At 36.5% G+C, this 21,472-nt stretch overlaps 1 protein-coding gene across 3 annotated transcripts in view; it reads left to right on the forward strand.

Annotated features, from left to right (window-relative positions):
• LOC113081024 (NACHT, LRR and PYD domains-containing protein 3-like) overlaps positions 1-21,472 on the forward strand; it is a 66,929-nt gene that overhangs the window by 31,928 nt on the left and 13,529 nt on the right. For all 3 annotated transcript variants that reach the window (XM_026253085.1, XM_026253084.1, XM_026253086.1), the window contains one exon: positions 13,675-13,824. In XM_026253085.1, the coding sequence (XP_026108870.1) occupies positions 13,675-13,824 (150 nt within the window). The remainder of the gene's footprint in view (positions 1-13,674; positions 13,825-21,472) is intronic.

Below are 21,472 nucleotides of genomic sequence, written 5' to 3' on the forward strand. Positions count from 1 at the left end.
TTTAGCTACTGGCTGCTGTAATGTTAATCCAAGAAAATGAAAATGAAAATCACTCACTGCTCTTGACTGAATTACTTTGTAGTTTTAACAGTCAAACCAAAAATTATTCAGACACCAGGTATAATTTTTGATCTGTATAGCAAAACTGTAATAATGTGAGAAATGTTGAAGGTGTCTGAATAAATGTAGGTTTGATTGTATATTTCATTTAAGACTATCCAGTGCTATTTTACATTTAATTATTTGGTTTCTGTACCTTGACACCTACAAACTTGAAAAAAAAAACTTAAACATTCTGTAAATAGCACAAATAAATAAAAATAAACAAACATACAAATTAAACAATTTCTGACCCCAGCTACGGCCCTGCTCACGCCTGTTTCACACATACTCCGTCTGCAGTGTGTGTGCAGTCCGTGTGCGTTACGTATGTTGTGCAGCACAGACTTAATGTGCTTTCACATATGACTCGTTTGCAGTTCGCTACACAGTACGTAAACGATCGCTGCACTGCTGCAGATGCAACGCTCCTGGAATCCGTTAAAATGGTATGCAAAAAAAATATGAAGTTCCGCAGAGACGTGGAGATCCTGAGCGGACGCTGCCTCCTCTGAACGGCCGCCGCCTCGGGGGCATCGCGAGCAGACACCGCCACCACCTCAGGGGAACTGTGAGCAGATCCTGCTGCCCTGGGTGGATTGTGAGCAGCCATTGCCTCCCTCACCGACATCAGTGGAGGATCCTTCACGCTGCGTCTAAGCCCGAGATGCCCAGAGAATTACCCTAAGAACCTGGAAGTAGCCGGCACGACCTGAGGAGGTTCTGAGGTTCTCCAGACTGGGAGGGGGGCACCATCCAGCTGTTCCACCTCCCTCAAATTGATGATGTGGTCGACCATCTCCCAGTAGGACCACATATCCAGCACCCCCAGCTCCTCCCTGTTGACAGGCTCATCCAGGCCTGCTAGAAACAGGTGGATGAGGGTGCTTACCTCAAGCCAAAGCCCCTGGCCCGTATAGAAGAGATCTTCCGCATACAGCCCAAAGGGGCGATTGTCTTGTGGGCAGGGATGTGGCCCATTGGCCAGGGTCTGGAGCCTATGTTGTCTGGCAGCCGGTTATAAAAAAATTCCCATTGCCGCCGAGTCTTCAAGTTGGCTGATCTGTTCTGTCATGGTGCGAAAGGGGCGAAGACTCAAATGCAGGCAGAATGGTCCTTTTAATAAAAAAATGAAACAAAACTATCAAAAACCACCCCGAGGGGGACAAACAGGCAGACTAGAAAATGTACTTCAAACAGACATAACACCACGATGGAAAACAACAGATCAGCACAGGGTTACATACACCAGGAGAATAAATAGGGAACCTAACGAGGGAGAGACAGGTGTGGCAACTAAAACAGTAATGATGTAACAAGATGGGTGGGGTCAGAAAATAGACAGGAGAGAGCACATGGCACCAAATAACACACAACACTCACAAAAAGACAGTGTCATCTGGTGGCCCTCCTGGCACACCAGCTGAATTTCAATTTTTCAATATTTCAATAATTCAGATGAAAAAGAATGTCAGTCTATTTTATTTTATAGCTAGATTGATTTATGCTTAGACATTCACTCTTTTGTAGGTTCAGTTTATTCCCAGAGAATTTACTAAATTCATCGACTAGGCATATTATCTTGGGATTAGATGCAGATTGGATCAGTAATAAAGTATCAAGCTGGTCCGCGTAAAGCTAGTTTAAGTTCAGTTCTCTTTTGGATTATTCCCTGAAATACAGGAAGTGTTCTAAACATTATTGAGAGAGTCCCAATAGCTATGACAAAAATTAAGGGAGATAGAGGAGTAACAAAAGTAAAATAATAAAAAATAACATGGTTAATATATATGTATGCTTGAGGCTCAACATATAATAAATGTATCCATGATATTAATCCATCCCCAAAGCCGAACTCCTTAGGCACCATACATATATATTAATTATGGTGCCTAAGGAGTTCGGCTTTGGGGATGGATTAATATCATGGATACATTTATTACTATTCTATCCTATCAAACGTCTGTTTGGTGTGCAAGGAAATTACCACCTCAGGTGAGTTGCTGCTATCTGGTTTGCTCCTTGTGTGTCATTGATGTGTCATTCAATGCTCGACTTATAACTCTGAAAAGACAATAACTAGGGCCTATATGGGTTATGGGTAGAACGATAATGCTCGATATACATTATTTAGATATGACGTTACAGTAATTAACCCCTTAATACACATGAATACATTAACTATCATTAACTAAACGAACATTATTGTAAAGTGTTACAATTATTTGTTAATAAAGTATATTATGTGTTCACAAAAACATTGTTAAATTAAACAGAAAAGCAAGCAGGTGTGCATGATTTGACATGGCACCCAATACAAATAATAACGGTTTCCTTACCTAAATACTGCATTTGGACCAGATCGGTTGCAGAATCACATATGTGCTTCTGAAGTTATCTTTTTCTATATATTGTAGTAGTTAGCTTTCTCTGTGTTGTACGTGGCCATTTGTCAATCATTGAATACACAATTTTTATTTAAATTCAGAATATATTATTGTATATTGTATTGTATATATGTGTGCTCACTTTAAATTTCATCAAGCCTATCACTCATTCATCACGATCTAACAATGTTTAAAAAAAATTAAATAAAAATGAATGTGACTAAACGATGAAACTGTTTTAAACGTCTTTGTTAGAAAAAAGTTACGAGCACGATAGAAGCATGCGGCAAAAGTGTGGATTCTCTTCTCTGGCGCTGGGCTTGCCTTTTAGGAACCATAAATACTTTCTGGCTACGTTAGTAAACTTAGTTATTGGAAAAGAAGGAACTTAATCCACGTTTGTCTTACTCACATGCTCAACCGGAAGTCTTAAACCTCTGGAACCCACGTATACGCATTATGAGGCATCTTCTCCTGATAACCCTGAAAATAACTTAAATTACACTTTCAGGTTTGATCGTACAGATAAGAGCAATGCATCAATCGAATTTGTAAAGGGTCTACTTTTATTTGTATCCACAAATAGTAACAACAAAACTTTGTGCATTTATTAAATAAAGATAACAAACAAGGTGTGCTGTCTGCAGCAGTGAATACTCAATAAAGAGACATGAGAGATATATCTATAGAAAGCTTGACATGTCTACTTTTAAACTAAGCAAGTGCTACCAAAAACAAATATTCTGTGATAAAATAATCCATATGAAAAAAACGCAATGTCAGCCTTTCACGTCTCCCTTCATTATATCTAATGATACGACGCCCACGCGCTGAACACGCTATTGAGATTATAATGTTCCATGTGAAGTGCACGGCATGTAAATGCCCATACCACAGAAAACAAAGCAGTGATACTGTTCAAATTTTTTTCTGTTATTTTACTGTTTGCCACGCACTGAGAGGAATAAGACACATTTCACCCCTAGAAGATGCTCTGAGGATTACCTCAGGATTTCAGTTTTGGATTTCCTCAGAAAAAAGAATTAAGTGCTTAATTCAACAGAAATCATAAACAGGAGTAAGTCAGTAAGTAAGGAGTAATTTAGTTTATTTAACCGTTGTGCGTTGTTGGGGACATTTTCGTCCACTAGGGGGTAAAGTTGAGTCTTACTTTGGCCACAACTTTCTCTGTGTTTGAGCTAATGGAATGATTTTTGGTGACAAACCTTATTTTGACCCATATTTGGGGAAAATGCTTAGAAATTTTTCAAAAACTCAATGGTACACTGTGGGCAAATTCACTACCAGTTCGGGATGTTTGTGGATGAAAACATCCACTAAATTAAACTGCTGTAAAAATGCTATAAAAAAAAATGTATCAGATAAATATATATATATATTTTTCTTTTTCTTTTTCTTTTTTTTTTTTTTTTTGCATAAATCTATTAATCAACCTCAATCCTGATCAAAACTTACCAAACATTTTTTTTTTAAATTCCAAGATTTTAACTTTTTAATTACCAAGTTCATAAATGATGTCACTGATTTGGGAAAAAACACACAAAATAACATATTACATATTTAAATCTAATGCTGCACAAAAACTAAAAATGCATCAAAGCCAATGTTGCTACTAATCTTTGACATGCCCAAAATCCCAACAAAATCCAGCCACAATTAATTTTATATTGAAAATAAGTCATTTTGTGACCCCCCCCCCCCCCCCCCCCAAAATCAGTGACATCATTTATGTACTTGACAATTATGGAGTTAAAAACATTTGGTAGTTTTGATCAGGAGGTTGATTTAACCCTTTTTTTTTTGCATAAATCTGTTATACAACTCGAAAGGGTAGTGAATTTGAACAATCCACAAGGGTTAAGAGCTCATAAACAATATACACTTCGGAAATGCTAGTTATGTGATTTTCATTCATGTTTTTCAACTTGACACAATACCAGTCGATAACAGTTTGCTAAAGCAGTAATATTGTAAAATATTTTTACTATTTGAAACAACTGCTTTCTATTTTAATATATTTTACAATAAAATGTATTTGATCAAAGCTACATTTTCAGCATCCAGTTTTACTCCAAGTTTAACAATATACACTATACCATTCAAAAGCTTGGAGTCAGTATATTTAGAAATTAAAACTTTTATTTTAGCACACGCGTGATGATAAAAATGATTAATACAATAAATGTTACAGACAATGCTGTTCTTTCAATTTATCAAAACTGAATAAAAGTTTATCAGTTCTTTTCAACATTAATAACAATAATAACAACACTACATGTTGGGGTTTTTTGATTTTTTTTTTTTTTGTAGAAAATCAGTATATTAGAAGGATTTCTGAAGGATTGTGTGACTGCAGTAATAATGCAAAAAATTCAGCTTTGAAAGTCAGCTTTGATTGTTCCTAATAAAGTGTTTAACTGCACTTGCAAGTGAATCTCAAATTATTTTGTGGGATAATTAAATATATTATAAATAAACTACAAACATAAAAATATATACATTTATTTTGTCCTCACATTCTTTGTAACTCTTCCCTCTCAAGTCACACACCTGACTGAAAGGCTCATTATGCAGCTCATTATGAAGGCCTTTGTCTTCTTAGGTGTACCGTAAATAACACTAGTATTCATGATAGTTGACGCCTATTCACATATGCCCTTTACAGACTTAAAGTGTCTTAGAAAATTAAAATCAATCTATTGTATTCTGTGAGTGAGTAAACAAGATGATTTTTACATCATTTTGAAGCAAAAATTCTAGGCTACAATCTCCGGGTTTGACAGTCTTGTTAATAAATATTCAGTGTGTGTTTTATGACCTTATTTCAATGACTTCAAAATTTTTGTTTTTCACTAACCATGCATTCTCAAAAACTAAATCATGTACATGCTATTTATATATTATTGTAGCCCAGTTTGTACTGAATACAGTGTTTTCAGACTTTAGACATGTATATGTTTAGAAACAACTGAAAAAACACAAAAGTCAGGGGATGTCAAAACTTCTCCAGGCCCCCAAAACTCCCTAGACATCAGAGGGTTAAATTAAAACAGTACTGAAGGCAATAGTAGGTTCAGTATAGTACTAGCAAGGTGTACCTAATAAAGATTAGGGCTGGGTATTGTTAGGAATTTCACAAATCGATTTCGATTCTTGAGGCTTCGATTTGATTTCAATTCGATATTGATTTATTAGCTTCGATATCAATTCATTAATAAGTAAATACACAAGTAATTAAGTATCTGAGTATATTTTTAAATAATGTGTGCAGTATTACCAATGTTTAAGAACAAATTGACCCCAGCATGTTTCCTGTCATGTTTTATTTAGCAGAACAAACTGTACAATATTGTACATGTGTTAAATAGAAACCACAACCGTAACAAACAGGTGCTTTATTAAGACCTCTAGACACTCATGCATAATTATGCAAATCATAGGTATGTCTATTTCATAGAGATAAATTGTGTATGTTTCTAAACCAGTGATTCTCAACTTCAGTCTTGGAAACCCAGCTCAGCACATTTTGTTTTCTTTATTTAAAACCTTTGGTCCAGATAATCAGCTTATCAGCAGAGAGCTCAGTGAACTTGACGGGGTGTGTCAGATAATAGAGACATTCAAAATGTGCAGAGTAGTGCATCCTCAGGAGCATAGTTGAGAACCACCGTGCTAAACTACTTTGTTTTGAGGGACCGTTCAAGACAAGTCAAGTCTGCTTTATTGTCAATTCTTGTACAGTGCATACATACAGAGAATCAAAACTGCGTTACTCTCAGATCACCGGTGCATACTGATAACCCTAACAGTAGAGGCAAAAAATCTATATTAAATATAAAATATAAGATACAGATATACAATAAGGGAGTGTAAAAAAGACGTATAATAAAATTTAAAATGAAGTTAAATAAAGCAGCACAAGGCACATGGCAGATAGAGTGCAAATCAGTAAAGTGAACAAACAGTACAGATAAAGATTTTTTTTTGTGCAAAAAAAGCTTATTCTGTCTGATTAAAGTGACAAAGGGCTTAAAGAGCATCTATTTTATCAATCAATCAATCACCTTTATTTATATAGCGCAATGATATTGCTGTAGATGAAGTGACCCCAACTAAGCAAGCCAGAGGCGACAGCGGCAAGGAACCGAAACTCCATCAGTGACAGAATGGAGAAAAAAACCTTGGGAGAAACCAGGCTCAGTTGGGGGGCCAGTTCTCCTCTGACCAGACGTAACCAGTAGTTCAATTCCAGGCTGCAGCAAAGTCAGATTATGCAGAAGAATCATCTGTTTCCTGTGGTCTTGTCCTGGTGCTCCTCTGAGACAAGGTCTTTACAGGGGATCTGTATCTGGGGCTCTAGTTGTCCTGGTCTCCGCTGTCTTTCAGGGCTGTAGAGGTCCTTTCTAGGTGCTGATCCACCTGATCTGGTCTAGATATGTACTGGATCCGGGTGACTGCAGTGACCCTCTGTTCTGGATCCAGACAGGCTCTGGTGGCTACGGTGACCTCGGAATAAGAGAGAAAAAGACAAATATTACCGTAGATGCCATTCTTCTAATGACGTAGCAAGTACATAGGGTGTTATCGGAAGTCGTTCTGGTTCCGGTTTACCTAATTAATGCAGCCTAAAAATCGGATTGTGATATTAAAAGCATATTAGTATGTTATGTGTAAGCCAGGTTAAAAAGATGGGTCTTTAATCTAGATTTAAACTGCAAGGGTGTGTCTGCCTCCCGAAAAATGTTAGGTAGGTTATTCCAGAGTTTAGGTGCCAAATAGGAAAAGGATCTGCCACCCGCAGTTGATTTTGATATTCTAGGCATTATCAAATTGCCTGAGTTTTGAGAACGTAGCTGACGCAAATGCTAGAAACGTGCCTTTTTAAGGAAAGATTGCGATCAAATAGCACACCTAGGTTCCTAACTGATGATGAAGAATTGACAGAGCAACCATCAAGTCTTAGACAGTGTTCTAGGTTATAACAAGGGGAGATTTTAGGTCCTATAATTAACACCGCTGTTTTTTCATAATTTAGCAGTAAGAAATTACTCGTCATCCAGTTTTTTATGTCGACTATGCATTCAATTAGTTTTTCAAATTGGTGTGTTTCACCGGGCCGTGAAGAAATACAGAGCTGAGTATCATCAGCATAACAGTGAAAGCTAACACCATGTTTCCTGATGATATCTCCCAAGGGTAACATATAAAGCGTTAAGAGTAGCGGCCCTAGTACAGAGCCTTGAGGTACTCCATACTGCACTTGTGATCGATATGATACATCTTCATTCACTGCTATGAACTGATGGTGGTCAAATAAGTACGATTTAAACCATGCTAATTCACTTCCATTAATGCCAACAAAGTGTTTAAGTCTATGCAAAAGAATGTTGTGGTCAATTGTGTCAAACGCAGCACTAAGATCCAATAAAATTAATAGAGAGATACACCCACGTTCAGATGATAAGAGCAGATCATTTGTAACTCTAAGGAGAGCAGTCTCAGTACTATGATACAGTCTAAATCCTCACATTAATTTAGCGTATTGAATAAATACCTGGGGTTATGTTTGGTTTCTTCTAAAAGAGAAGAAAAGTAATCGGATCTAGCAGTTTTTTTTTTTTTTTTAAACATTTGTTTATTGATTTTCAAGTGACATAACAAAATCAAGAGGTAACAAATCGGGTGTCAGTACAACTGACAAGAAAAAATAAAATAAAATAAAATAAAAATAAATAAAAGATAAGGAATAATAGTAATAGTATAAATGGTATAATTTTCTTGTAAAAAAAAAAAACAATAAACAGAACAAACCAAAAACACAAAATGGTCACCACCCACTAAATAAAAGTCCAATATGTTCACTTACACATAGATTAATAAAAACATCACAGCATTCTACAAATTCACACAAGAAGAAACTCACAATTAATAGACAATCAGGGTGACTACTCTGGAATAGCCGTAAAAGTCAATCCCTCAACATGTGCAAAAAATGGACCCCAAGTTTTATTAAACTTTGCAAGAGAACCATGTATCGAGCACCTAACTTTCTCCAACTTCACAAACTGAAGTATGTCCCTGATCCAAGACAAATGAGAAGGCGGTGCAGGAGACTTCCACCTTAATAAAATCAAACGTCTAGCCAAAAGGGAGACAAAGGCTACAAAGTCAGCTTTATATTTAGGAAGTTGCAAAGTAGGAGGTAAAACTCCAAACAAAGCCGTACATGCTGTTGGATCAAATTGAACCCCCGTACACACAGAAATAGAGTCAAATATCTGCGTCCAAAAATTAAATAGTGAAGGACAAGACCAAAACATATGGACATGGGTAGCTGGAGCCTGATGACATCTAATGCACGTGGGATCGACATCATTATAGATTTTGGAAAGCCTCACTCGAGTGAAATGGGTACGATGTAGAATCTTGCACTGGATCAAACCATGTCTAGCACAAATAGATGAGGAGTGAACCCGATGCAAAATGGCAACCCACAGCTCCTCCGAGATTCCCTCCCCTAGATCCTCCTCCCATTGGGTTTTAATTTTATGCTGCGGGGTAAGCTGCAAAGAAGAGATGAGATTGTTTAAACGGGAAATCGCACCCTTAAGGGTAGGCAATGGGGTTAAAAAGGAGTCGATTAGAGAGGCCACTGGGAGATTTGGGAAATTGGGGCTAAGATTGCAAATGAAACTACGAACTTGAAGATATCTAAAAAAATGCTGTTTAGGCAAATGGAATTTCTCTGAGAGTTGCTGGAAGGATGCAAATGTACCAGCAATATACAAGTCCCTAAATGCCTTGATGCCATAATCAGACCACAAAGAAAAAGCCCCATCAATTAAGGAAGGATGAAAAACAGGGTTAGCTGATAAAGTTGCTAGGAAAGAGAAGGTCTGTAAACCAAAATGGCGTCGAAATTGCTTCCAAATTTTAATAATGGATTTAACTAAAATATTGTTGCAAAAAGGGGAGGGAGAAAAGCTAAGAGGAGCATGAATGAGGGGGATCTAGCAGTTTTTAATGCTTTTCTGTAGGATAGGTTAATTTCCCGCCAAGCAATACGAAATGCCTCTAGTTTTGTTTTCCTCCAGCTGCGCTCCATTTTTCGGGCTGCTCTCTTTAGGGTGCGAGTATGCTCATTATACCATGGTGTCAAACTGTTTTCCTTAACCTTCCTTAAGCGTAAAGGAGCAACTTTATTTAAAGTGCTAGAAAAGAGAGAGTCCATAGTTTCTGTTACATCATCAAGTTGTTCTGAGGTTTTGGATATGCTAAGGAATTTGGATACATCAGGAAGATAACTTAAAAAAGCAATCTTTTGTGGTAGAAGTGATGGTTCTTCCATACTTGTAACAAGAAGTAGAATTTACAATTTTGGCTATATGAAGTTTGCACAGAACTAAATAATGATCTGAGATATCATCACTTGGCTGAATAATTTCAACACTATCAACATCAATTCCATGTGACAGTATTAAATCTAAAGTATGATTTCGACAATGAGTAGATCCTGAAACGTGTTGTCTAACACCAATAGAGTTCAGAATGTCTATAAATGCTGATCCCAATGCATCTTTTTCATTATCAACATGGATAATAAAATCACCAACTATTAAAACGTTATCTGCAGCCAGAACTAACTCAGATGTAAAATCACCAAACTCTTTAATAAAGTCTGTATGGTGCCCTGGTGGCCTGTATACAGTAGCCAGTATAAACATAAACATTTGTTTCTCTGGATAATGTTCAATGAAGCACCATTACTTCAAACGAGTTATACTTGAAGCCTGCCCTCTGAGAAATCCTGAAAACGTTGTTATAAATTGAAGCAACACCTCCACCTTTGCCTTTTAGTCGCGGCTCATGTTATAACCGTAATCTTGGGGGGTGGTCTCATTTAAAATAATGTAATCATCAGGTTTCTAGCCAGGTTTCTGTCAAACAGAGCACATCTATATTATGATCAGTGATCATATGATTTACAAAAAGTGTTTTCGTAGAAAGGGATCTGATATTCAATAAGCCAAGCTTTATCATTTGTTTATCCATATTGCTTCTGTTTTTTATTTGTTGAACCTCAATTAAATTGTTAGCCTTAACTTGGTTTGGACGTTTTTTGTATTTTCTAGTTCGGGTATCAGACACAGTCTCTATAGTGTTATATCTAGGTGAAAAAGTCTTTATGTGCTGAGAATTAACTGACCTCTGTGACGGGAGGCAGCTAGCAGACGGTCGGTTTAGCCAGTCTGTCTGCTTCCTGACCTGGGCCCCAGTTAGTCACGTATAAACACTAAGACTATTTGCCATATTTCTAGAGAGAAGAGTGGCACCACCCCAGGAGGGGTGAAGACCATCTCTTTTCAACAGGTCAGGTCTGCCCCAAAAGCTCGTCCATTTGTCTATGAAACCTATGTTATTCTGTGGGCACCACTTAGACATCCAGCCATTGAGTGATGACAATCTGCTATGCATCTCGTCACCACGGTAAGCAGGGAGGGGACCAGAGCATATTACAGTGTCTGACATCGTGCTTGCAAGTTCACACACCTCTTTAAAGTTATGTTTTAAGTGATTCTGCTTGTTAAGAGCAGGTGTTCATTAAGTAGGATTCTCTGGATTCTCTCTGTCAGTTGGACTATGTTAGTAAACTAATGTAGGGAATAGTGAATTAGGGTGTGATTTGGAATACAGCCTCTGAGTGTCGACTCTGAACTCTGATAATCCACAGTTATACTGCAGTAGGCTACTTTATTGAAAACAACAAATATTAGCAAGAATGCATTGTTTTCAAAAGTTTTAATGGAGAACAGCGTTACTGTTAGAATTTGCCATTGTTTAGTGCAAAGTTTTACAGTGTCACAGAAGAATTTTGTACTGGATATAGACAAAAACAGGCAATCGAGCTGGTTATGAAGTATTGGAATAATATGTCCAGATTTCTTAACCTGAGATATGACTCTGGCAGCAGAATTTTGGACCTATTGTAATTTATCAAATGTTTTTTTTATTTTTTTTAACAACAAGTCCAATAAGAAGAGAATAACAATAGTCAAGACGTGAGTGTGAAATATAGTTTCAGTGGCCTTGGAGCTGAGGACAGGCTGCAGTCAGGCAATATTGCAAACGTGTCTTAGAAATTATGCTTATATGATTTTGAAATGTAAGTAACGAATTAAATGTAACACCCTGATTTTTTTAATAGTCTGATATAGGGCTCGGCGATATGGAGCAAAAAAATATATCTCGATATATACAATATATATCTCTATCTTTTACAGGAAAAATAACCCCCCGAAAACTACTGCAAAAACAAATATGCCAAATATAAAGTTTAGGGCCCTATGAAACATTTTATTTTTTTCTTCACCATATGTTTTATTGTTACCTAATTCTGTGTTTTAGCACGTGTAATTCTGTAAATGCATAACACAACTTAATTAGTTTAAAAAAATCGCCTTAAAATAGCCTTATGTGAAATGTTTTTTTCCCTTCAGAAATTCTGTGTATTTAAAATTTTCTGGTTATCAAATGAAGGCATAAAACATTCATTTAATTTATCTTTTAATTATTAAAAATTAAGCAAACGTTATTTTTTGGTAAAAAAAAAAGGAGATTTACTATTAAAAATAAAACATGGAAGAAATGTGTGATTTATCTTAAAAAAATATGTTCGTTTCATTTAAATAGTAGTAGTAGTGGGCTATGTACATTCTGCTGAACAATAGTAATAGATTTCTGGCAAATACTTTTATTTTGATGGGTTTACCTTTACAGTTCTGTGTATGTGATACTACAGTCTACGATGTGATATATGACGCTAGTTTTACTCAAATCAAATGGTCAAATGCTCATGAAGTGACTCTCAGTGCAGTTCTGGAGATGTTCTTGTTTACGTCCTCATTTAGTGAGAGGAAAGACACTGAAATCACGCGCGCTTCCGTGTGTGTAATAGACGAAGTTGTTCATTAACACAGACACGCAGAACATGCAGGTTTCATATTTAAATAGACTTTTCCAGCTTAATATTTGCAGATATTAGTTTATATCACAATTTGATGTAAATGCAATGACCTACTTTTGATTAATTCATTCAAAATTTTACAAATTCTGTGACATACCACGTTAAGCTGTAAATTCAATTTTTATGACTGGATTCCGCGATTCCGTCCTGGTTTTTCTGCATCGCTGAAATCATAGGGCCCTAGAGTAGACATCTGTCTGCTTATCACCCGACGCCTTAAAACCAAGGTATCTCCATATAATGGAGCCAGTTGTCCTTTATTTATTTATTTTTTACTTTTTTTTTTTTTAAGACTAGTTCTGTACACGCGAGAGGAGGGGGGACAAACTCAAGGATGCGGGGGGCGAGCGAGCGGGGGCAAGCACAGCACAGAGAAGACAAACAATCAAAGTGGGGGAATCAGAATTAAATATAAACAATATATATATATATGTGTGTGTGTGTGTGTGTGTGTGTGTGTGTGTATGTATATGTATATGTATATGTATATATATATATATATATATATATATATATATATATATATATATATATATATATATATGTATATGTCAAAATCCTAATGTGTTTAAAAATATCTCAATATATTTTAAATATTGAGATATCGCCCACCCCTAGTCTGATATGGATTTAATGGAGCCCTGTAGATGAGAGCAACAACTTTTTCAAGGAGTTGTAAATTAAAGGAGATTGGTTTTGAAATAGTTAATACCTGGAAAATCGAGCCCAGATTTCTTTAAAATAAGAAAGACCGCAGCATTTTTTAATAACAGAGGGACAGACCTAGAAGACTTAGAGCAGTTGATAAAATGAGCAATAGGAGATGGAATAAATGTGATTATTTGTGTCTAAATGGTGCTGGTTAATATTTGAGAAACCGGCTTAGCTGAAATGTGACCAAAAAATAAAAAAAGACTCTCCTTCATCTTGATATATGTACATTAAGTGCTTTTGGATTTGCCAATGAGATTTGCAGAGTATCTTGTGTCAGGCAGCAGCATCATTTTGTTTAAATCAATCAGAGGATGTTTGCATTTGGCCCACAGACTGCCAGCTGATGAAACCTGTTGGTTATTATATTGTATATTGTACTGCATTTCTCTTAAAAATCTATCACACTAACATGAACACATTCTGTTGTAGATTATCTCAGTGTTTGGTGACAACAGAAGGTTGTGCTGCTCTGGCATCAGCTCTGAATTTAAACCCATCACACCTGAGAGAGCTGGATCTGAGCTACAATCACCCAGGAGATTCAGGAGTGAAGCTACTCAGCCACCTGGAAAAACTCAAGTAAGTTGAGCAGATACAATCATCCTGTTTGCTGTGTGTGTGTGAGAGAGAATTGGTCATTGTTTTGTGGCTGTCAAGAGCTCTCAAATGTAAAGTAATTTACAACAAGCAGTGATAATTGTTTAATTTAAGGCATCAAATGAACATCTTCTATGATGGTATACCTAACATACTCGAGAAGTGATATATAAAAATATACCCTGTGACGTGTCAGTTATGCACTGAGGAAAACACATTCTAAAATGGATTAAACAGAACAAATATTTGCTGTTTGCCATGTTGGATCGATTTGTTCTATGATTGTTCTTAAATAGTCGCTTATGAAACAGTTTTATTCCCGATTGATTTGTTAGGTTATTTCAAGTCAGGTTTTGGACTTTAATCCCCGCTTTTCTTAGCGTCTTTTATGAAACAACAGTCCAACAGTTGTTCATCCATTTTTATGTCCTTCCCTGGGGAGTACGCTCTGAGCTATTTTTTTATCCATTCAAATGAAGGCTTGTATTTTGTAAGGCTGTGTATCACATATCACAATATGTGACTGCACTGAATCTTACCTCAGCAGAATTGAGTAAAACAGCTGTTTATGAAACACTGCATACTTCAGGGCCAGTGCTTGCTATAAGCAGTTGACCTCTACAATATGAAGGGCCTCCATAACTGTACTCTGGGGTGTCAAAATGGCTGGAAAACTAAATTTGAATTTGCAATTTCAATATTATCAAAATTCAAATTATGTTCAAATTTAAAATACACAATTTCAGTTAGGGTGAAAATAGCTTTTGGCTTCTCTCCAGAGGCCACAAGAGGGCTCATTGGATAAAATATTACTAATGCATGTTTATTCAAAGCATATGAAAAAATGACTGAAAAAAGTACATAATATTCAAAATAATATTTATAAACAAATTATAATTAAGTTGCTTAAAGGACTTAACAAAACAGTATCATGTATGCATGCATAGTTTAATGCAGAAGGCGGAAAGCCAATCATTCAGAATAAATTCTTAATGAGATGCAGTGGGATGGGGATAAACCCAACAAAGTCTCTATGTTTTTAAAAAAGTTGAACCAACCTTAATTTTAAATGGCTTTCTAAACGTGTGATTCTTGTGCCAGACGCGAGTGCAACAGTGATAGAAGATATCCCTCTAGAAAATGCATGAAATATGCATTCTGTGTGAATGGCTTGGTTTCAGTTTTGTCGTAAACCAGATCTTCTCCACATTGATGTTCTCTTTTTCTTTAATATTTTGAATGGTCATCGCAGCAGCGCTGCATCTAGTTGCTTCAATTGGATAGGCTAACAAATAGATTATAATCTCGTGTGCCACTGATAAAGGCCAAAGTATAATTTGACCCTCTGCATCCGCGCACTGTCTGCATTGTAATTTTTGTAATAAAGAGGGCTCTCGCTCAGCCGCACAGCAGCGCTGGCACACACCTGATAAACGCGCGAGAGAGAGAAATGGAGACTTGAAGAGAAAGTGCAGAAAAACAGCGTCTATTTCATTCATAACTTGAACAAACTACAACAGGTAAAGCTGTCATCTGTGTGGATATTGGCAATCTTGTTAACAGTTCTCATTTATAATCATAAGGCTGCTTCTTAACAAGATCTTAGTCCATGCTGTGTTCTGTTAATGCATGAACTTCATTATTTGAAGTGCACTTGCTGTCCAGTAATGGCAAAAAGCTTTGTTACTTTTTAATTTACAAAGTATCAACTTTAAAATTATTCCAAATTCATAACAAAATTCAAACAATAAATAGTTTTGGTGCTCTTTAAGGGGCCGTTCACATATCGCTTGCAGTAGCTCTGTTACTAAATTTATTAAAAAATGGCTATCCATATACAGCTATGATCAGCTGTTCCTTCATCTTGGCTGAGCTTTCCACGTTGGTACTTGAAAGGATGAAGCTGATTGGTTGGTTCTTGTCACATGACCTGCGGTGCGCTTGCGGCATTCTGAAAAGTTGAGATGTTTTTAACCCGATGCGGTGCGGGCGTGCCTGGAAAAAAAAGAGTGCGTCGCTTCCATTATGAGCACGCACGCATACCGCGTGCCTACATTTGAATTAACGTACTTGAGCGCACAAAAGACGTGACATGTGCACGGTCCCTGATGAGGCAGGCGCGATCGTGAGTAGGGCTTCAGTTCATGCAGCACGTGAACCGATCATACCTTGCTCTTTACTACAAGAGTACATAATGAACATGAATTAACACCAAAAGGTAGGCTATTTTATAAGAGATTCTACAGTACAACACTTTCAAACTGCGGAAAACGTGTAAAGCTTGTAAACATTGCAACGTAAAATTAACCTCAGTAACCTTTCGGTGTCCATAAGCTCATCAGTCAGCTAGAAAAATAACTATAAAGAGGAGCATTTTGCTATATTTATGAGCTATTGAATTTTAATATTTTTACTTAAACTGTTGTCTACATGATTCAACTCCTCCTATAAAATTAAATTTTACTAATTAAGAAAAACAGACTGAAAGTGTGAAAGACATGCACTCTTAAAAATTAAGGAGCTTAAAAGGTTCTTCACAGAACAAATTTTGGTTCCACAAAGAACCATTCAGTCAAAGGCTCTTTGAAGAACAATCTCTTCCTGACCTTTTCATAATCTGTTGTCTTCAATTGTTAAAGGTTCTTTATGAAACCATTTAGACAGGAAAAAAAGGTTCTTCTATAGTATCATGAAGCACCTTTATTTTTAAGAGAGTATGACAACATTTACAGGATGCATTGAGGAAGACCCCAAACTATACTCAGGGGCCAAGTGATGCTTATGGTCCATGATATTGGTACAGATTTTGTGTAATAAACAAAGCATGACTGTATATTTCAAGTTGGAAAAGACATTTAGCTCCCACTTCATGTGAACCTTCATTCCCAGGTCATCTACAAGTTGGATTAAAATGCCGATAAAGTCAAGAAAAGATGAGACATAAACACGTCAGTATGATTAAAAAGTTAAAATGTAAAATAAATAATTTAAATAAAACACATAAAACATGTTTATTCTGTGGCACCTAAAAAAAATCATTTGGCACCTAAGTTTTTTTCTTATGGGAGCCAATGGCTCCTTACTCGATTTTTTTTGTTTGGAGCCCTGGTTAGTTAAATCAGTGACATTATTAATAAATTTACTATCCAGCATCTTCTCATCCACGGCCTGCTTCTCTTGGAGTTCTTACACGTGGAAAAGGTGAAAGACATACTGCATTGTCCAGTTTTCGCTCACAAAGATGATCCGAGTTACTATTGCAATTCTTCATGCAGTATGAATGACGTACAACGGTCAACCGGTGCATCCCTATAATATATGATGTATTCTCTTTATATGAGAGGAAAATGCTTAATGCATAGAGACAGTGATATTAAAAGACCACATTCTGTGCACACCTTATAAAGCATACAATATGCAGAAAAACAGATGAGTCCAAAATATGAATATGAATAATGTCTGTCTAACTGCATAGGCCATGTTAAGCATGTTAAGTTTTCTTCATTACGATTTTCTAAAGGGAGGAATACGCTTAATGTTTAATTAAATAAACCTTTAACATTTAATTAAACACTTTGTATTAATATTCTGGACTCATCTGCGTGTCTTTAGCCTTGATGTCTTAGTACATCAAGCCAGCATTTTAAAATGCTACAAAACTGTTCATAAGCTCCTAGGGATTTAATTTTGTTTGTCATTTGCTGAAATGTATACAAGGTTTACATATACAGTTTTTTTACTGTCTAAAATGAAAGTGAACAATTGAGAGAAACAGATTTGTGCAGCTCTTAAAGAAGCTTGCCATTTATGCAATAGTTCACACAAAAAATACATTTGTCATTACTCACTCACATGTTGTCCCAAACCTGTATTATTTTACCTGTATTATTTCTTGTGCTGAACACAAAGAATTTGGGTAACCAAACATTAGCTGGTCCCCACTAGGGGTGCTCTGATCACGATCGGCCAATCGTTAATGCGCATCTCATCAGTAAAGCCGCTTCTCTAATCTGCGGTAAATTCCATCAGGTGCATGATTTCACATAGAGCCGCTGTTACTACACAGAGCCATTGTTAACTGAGATGTGCAAATAAACGCTGAAAATGAACGTGGATTTGCGCAGCTTCAGTGGACCGAGTTTTTTTTAGGCAACCCTTACTTGAGAACGTTACCCTTTTACCATTTCCTTGGTGACGCACAGTGTTGCCAGTTTGGACGGGTTTCCAGTTTTGAATATTATTGTTTGGGTAAAAGTTAGCTTGGGAGGGTGGACAAAATTTGGACTGGTTTGGGGAAGGGATGTAAAATATCGATTAATTCCATGAATAATTGTAGTTTAAATTAACAATCAATTAATTGAATAATTGTTAACCATAATGTAGCAAAATGCATCTATTGCAGGCAGCAGTCACAGGCATGACAGGATGTGCAAAAGCCACACACACACAAACACACACACACACACACAAAACGCTTTCTCGCTTGAATTAATGGGGTTTTAGTCTGAATAAAATGCTAGTAGCGGGATTATAAAATGAATAGATGTGATTATGATCATTTGATAGAATGAAGTGAGCACGCCATACGTTTCAGGTCATTTTACTTTAGTTGACCATTTCCTATGCCGCACGGAGACCGCTGAATGCTCCTCTTTAAATGGATTTTTGGTGCTCGTTGTTGTATTTTAAAACACAATTGCAATGCTTTCAACTGACATTATGGCATTTAAAATTATCCCACTGTCGCATGTGTGACTGAACATTAAGTGAACTGCTTACATCGGCGCTGCTGCAGCAAAAAACTGTTGCTCACATTAATTTGATCCTGCCTAGTTATGTTCTAGAAAATGTCAGATTTGAAACTTTTGCATTCTGGTAGGTCTAGAGTATTTGTTTTTAAAAATCAGACATACAGTGCATTAGATTGTGACAGCGCGTGCGTGCAAACGAGGATGAGCAAGCGCAGGTTTGACTAGATTTATTTGGAGATTACTGCTCTTGTCTCATTCGGCACAAATCCAAATGTTTGCATATTCACAGTATATTTGAATGTTAAACTATTATTTATAATGTAAACTACTTACACATTCGCACGTAGATGGAAAAGATGATCATCTTCATATGAGCACAAACGTCCTTGGCATAACAGCAGAGTGGACCGGTATACTGTTCTATTTAAACTGACCAGTGCAACCTTTTAAATGTTTAGTTGACTGTATTTTATTTTGATAATGAACAGACGGAGATGAATCGCTAGAATATACGTGTGCGGCAGGCTCCAGCATGATCGAAACAGCTGAGACAGAATTTTTTTTTTTCCGCAGGCCTTGGAAAATGTACGATCTTGACCATGTCTTTGGATGTCATTCGAGATATAGCCTTCTTTAATGTGGTTTTGTTCTGGTTTGCCGGTTTCTTTTCTTAAATCTTAACAGTCTAACCCTCTAATTTCGCAGGTTTATTTTATTATATTTCACTTTTAATCTCATCTCTTACTGTGTGTGGTAAACCGGAAACGTTTAAGCTACGCTAAGGTCAAAACCTTCCCAAAGCCCTGGCGCAAATTCACTGACCTTGGTTCCAAAGGGGCCAAAGGGAGAGTACATCGCTGCTGGAGAAGGCCATGCTGCTGTTCTGCTAATATATATATTAGGGGTGTAACGATACGCGTATTCGTATTGAACCGTATGTACCGAACGGTTCGTTGGACTAATTAATTAAATTTGGAAAATAAAAAGGTGTGTCTAGAAGCCCAATAACCCAAATGACGTAACAGGCAATGCCCCTGACACCCCCGAAGAAAAAAAACACCAATTTATATGTTTATGTTAGGCTACTCAGTCAGGCGCCCGCTCACTCAGTACGCGCTGAAGGCTCGGTAGAGCCCCGCACGTCAGCTGTTGGAGAAAAAAAATCAATCCATGGCGACGGTTTTGCAATCTGTCCCCTCAGTTTATAAACCGTACTCATGAATTAATAAACTGTTCACTCGGTTTAACAAATCGTACCCACGGATTAACAAACCGTGCCCACGAATTCCCAATCCGTGCGCTCAGATTGTGTAAACAGTACCCTCGGTTTTTGAATCCGTACCCACGAATTCATAATCCGCGCGCACGCTTTCGCAATCCGTTCCCTCGGATTTGAAAACTGACACGCATTTTACACATTAACAGTGAAACTAACTCCGGCAGGTGGGGTGAGGTGGGTGGAGCTTAGTATAATAAAATCACAAAAATAAGTCTTCATGTTAAGAAAGAATTGTACACAAGCATTTCCAAAACTGTCAAAGGTTATTTAAAAATAAAGCAATTATTTTATGATTTTATGACAAACATTTTTACTGTCTTGTACTCATTTATTTAGCCTACAAATTAAAATTATAAAAATAACTTTATTCTTATTTTCATCATTATTATATATTATTAAATAGGTTATGCATAAGAATCTTTTATCCAAAACAACTTACAAAAGAGGAAAAAATTACTCCAGAGTCAGTCACAATGCCAGGTTTATTGTACAATAATCAACAAAGTGCTATTATAAGATTATCACCAATTGAACAAGATTTTAATGCGCATCTTTCTTATTAAATCTTTGTATTCCACCTCGTACTACACTTGATAGAGAATCACTTAAAACACTTTGCTGTAAACCTATTCCACATAATAATATTAAATAAAACTGTATGTTAACATGTAGGAGCTTGCTGCATGAATCCGTGAGTACGGTTTACAAATCCTACACTGTTAATTATTTGACCGTAAATTTACAATAAATTGCAGGTTAATAATTGCATGACTTTCACAGTAAGTTACTGTAACATTTTTACAGTAAATTATTGTGAAATGACAGCTGTATACTGTGACTTCACAGTAATTCTGACATCGCATTACTGTGATTTAGCGGTAAGCTGCTGTAGAATTAATGTATTTAACTGTGAAATTACAGTTGGTGTCTATGTATTACTGTAATTTAACAGTAAGCAGCTGTAGAATTCATGTATTTAACTGTGAAATTAGTGTCTATTACTGTAATTTAGCAGCAAGCAGATGTAGAATTACTGTACATAACTGTGAATGTCTATCTATTACTGTGATTTAGCATAAATGATGGACCAAACAAAACTGTTAAAAACAGTGACATAACTTTTATTTTTTAGAAGTAAAATACAATTTAATTACATGAATAAAACACTGGGCAACAGGGATTGACACTGGGTAACAGGAATGTGTGTCAAAAGAGAAAGGAGGAGACAGAGAAGAGAGAGCTGTAAGGGAGAGAGCTGTAAGAAAAGACAAAAAGGTGGGAATAGAGAGGGTTGCAGGTGTCTCGCTCCTTCCCTCGCAGCTGGCACCTGCATAGTGTGGGTTCTATCCACTATATACAAAAGATAAGAAAGACAAAAAGTTTAAGTTACTCTGTGGTGGACTGACTCCCTGTAAGTATGGTGCTCGCATTGTAACACTAATCCTAAAATGTCTACAATTTAAGTAATTTCAACTATTTAAAAAAAGTGAATAGTACTCTCAATTAATATTAAATCAACAAACCAGGACTCTAATCACTCCTGTTACTTTTACCCAGTCCTATTATTTTTCACGTGAGTAACAGGACTGAAAGTAACATG

The sequence above is a fragment of the Carassius auratus genome, unplaced genomic scaffold (assembly GCF_003368295.1).
Source record: "Carassius auratus strain Wakin unplaced genomic scaffold, ASM336829v1 scaf_tig00032882, whole genome shotgun sequence".
Taxonomy (NCBI): domain Eukaryota; kingdom Metazoa; phylum Chordata; class Actinopteri; order Cypriniformes; family Cyprinidae; genus Carassius; species Carassius auratus.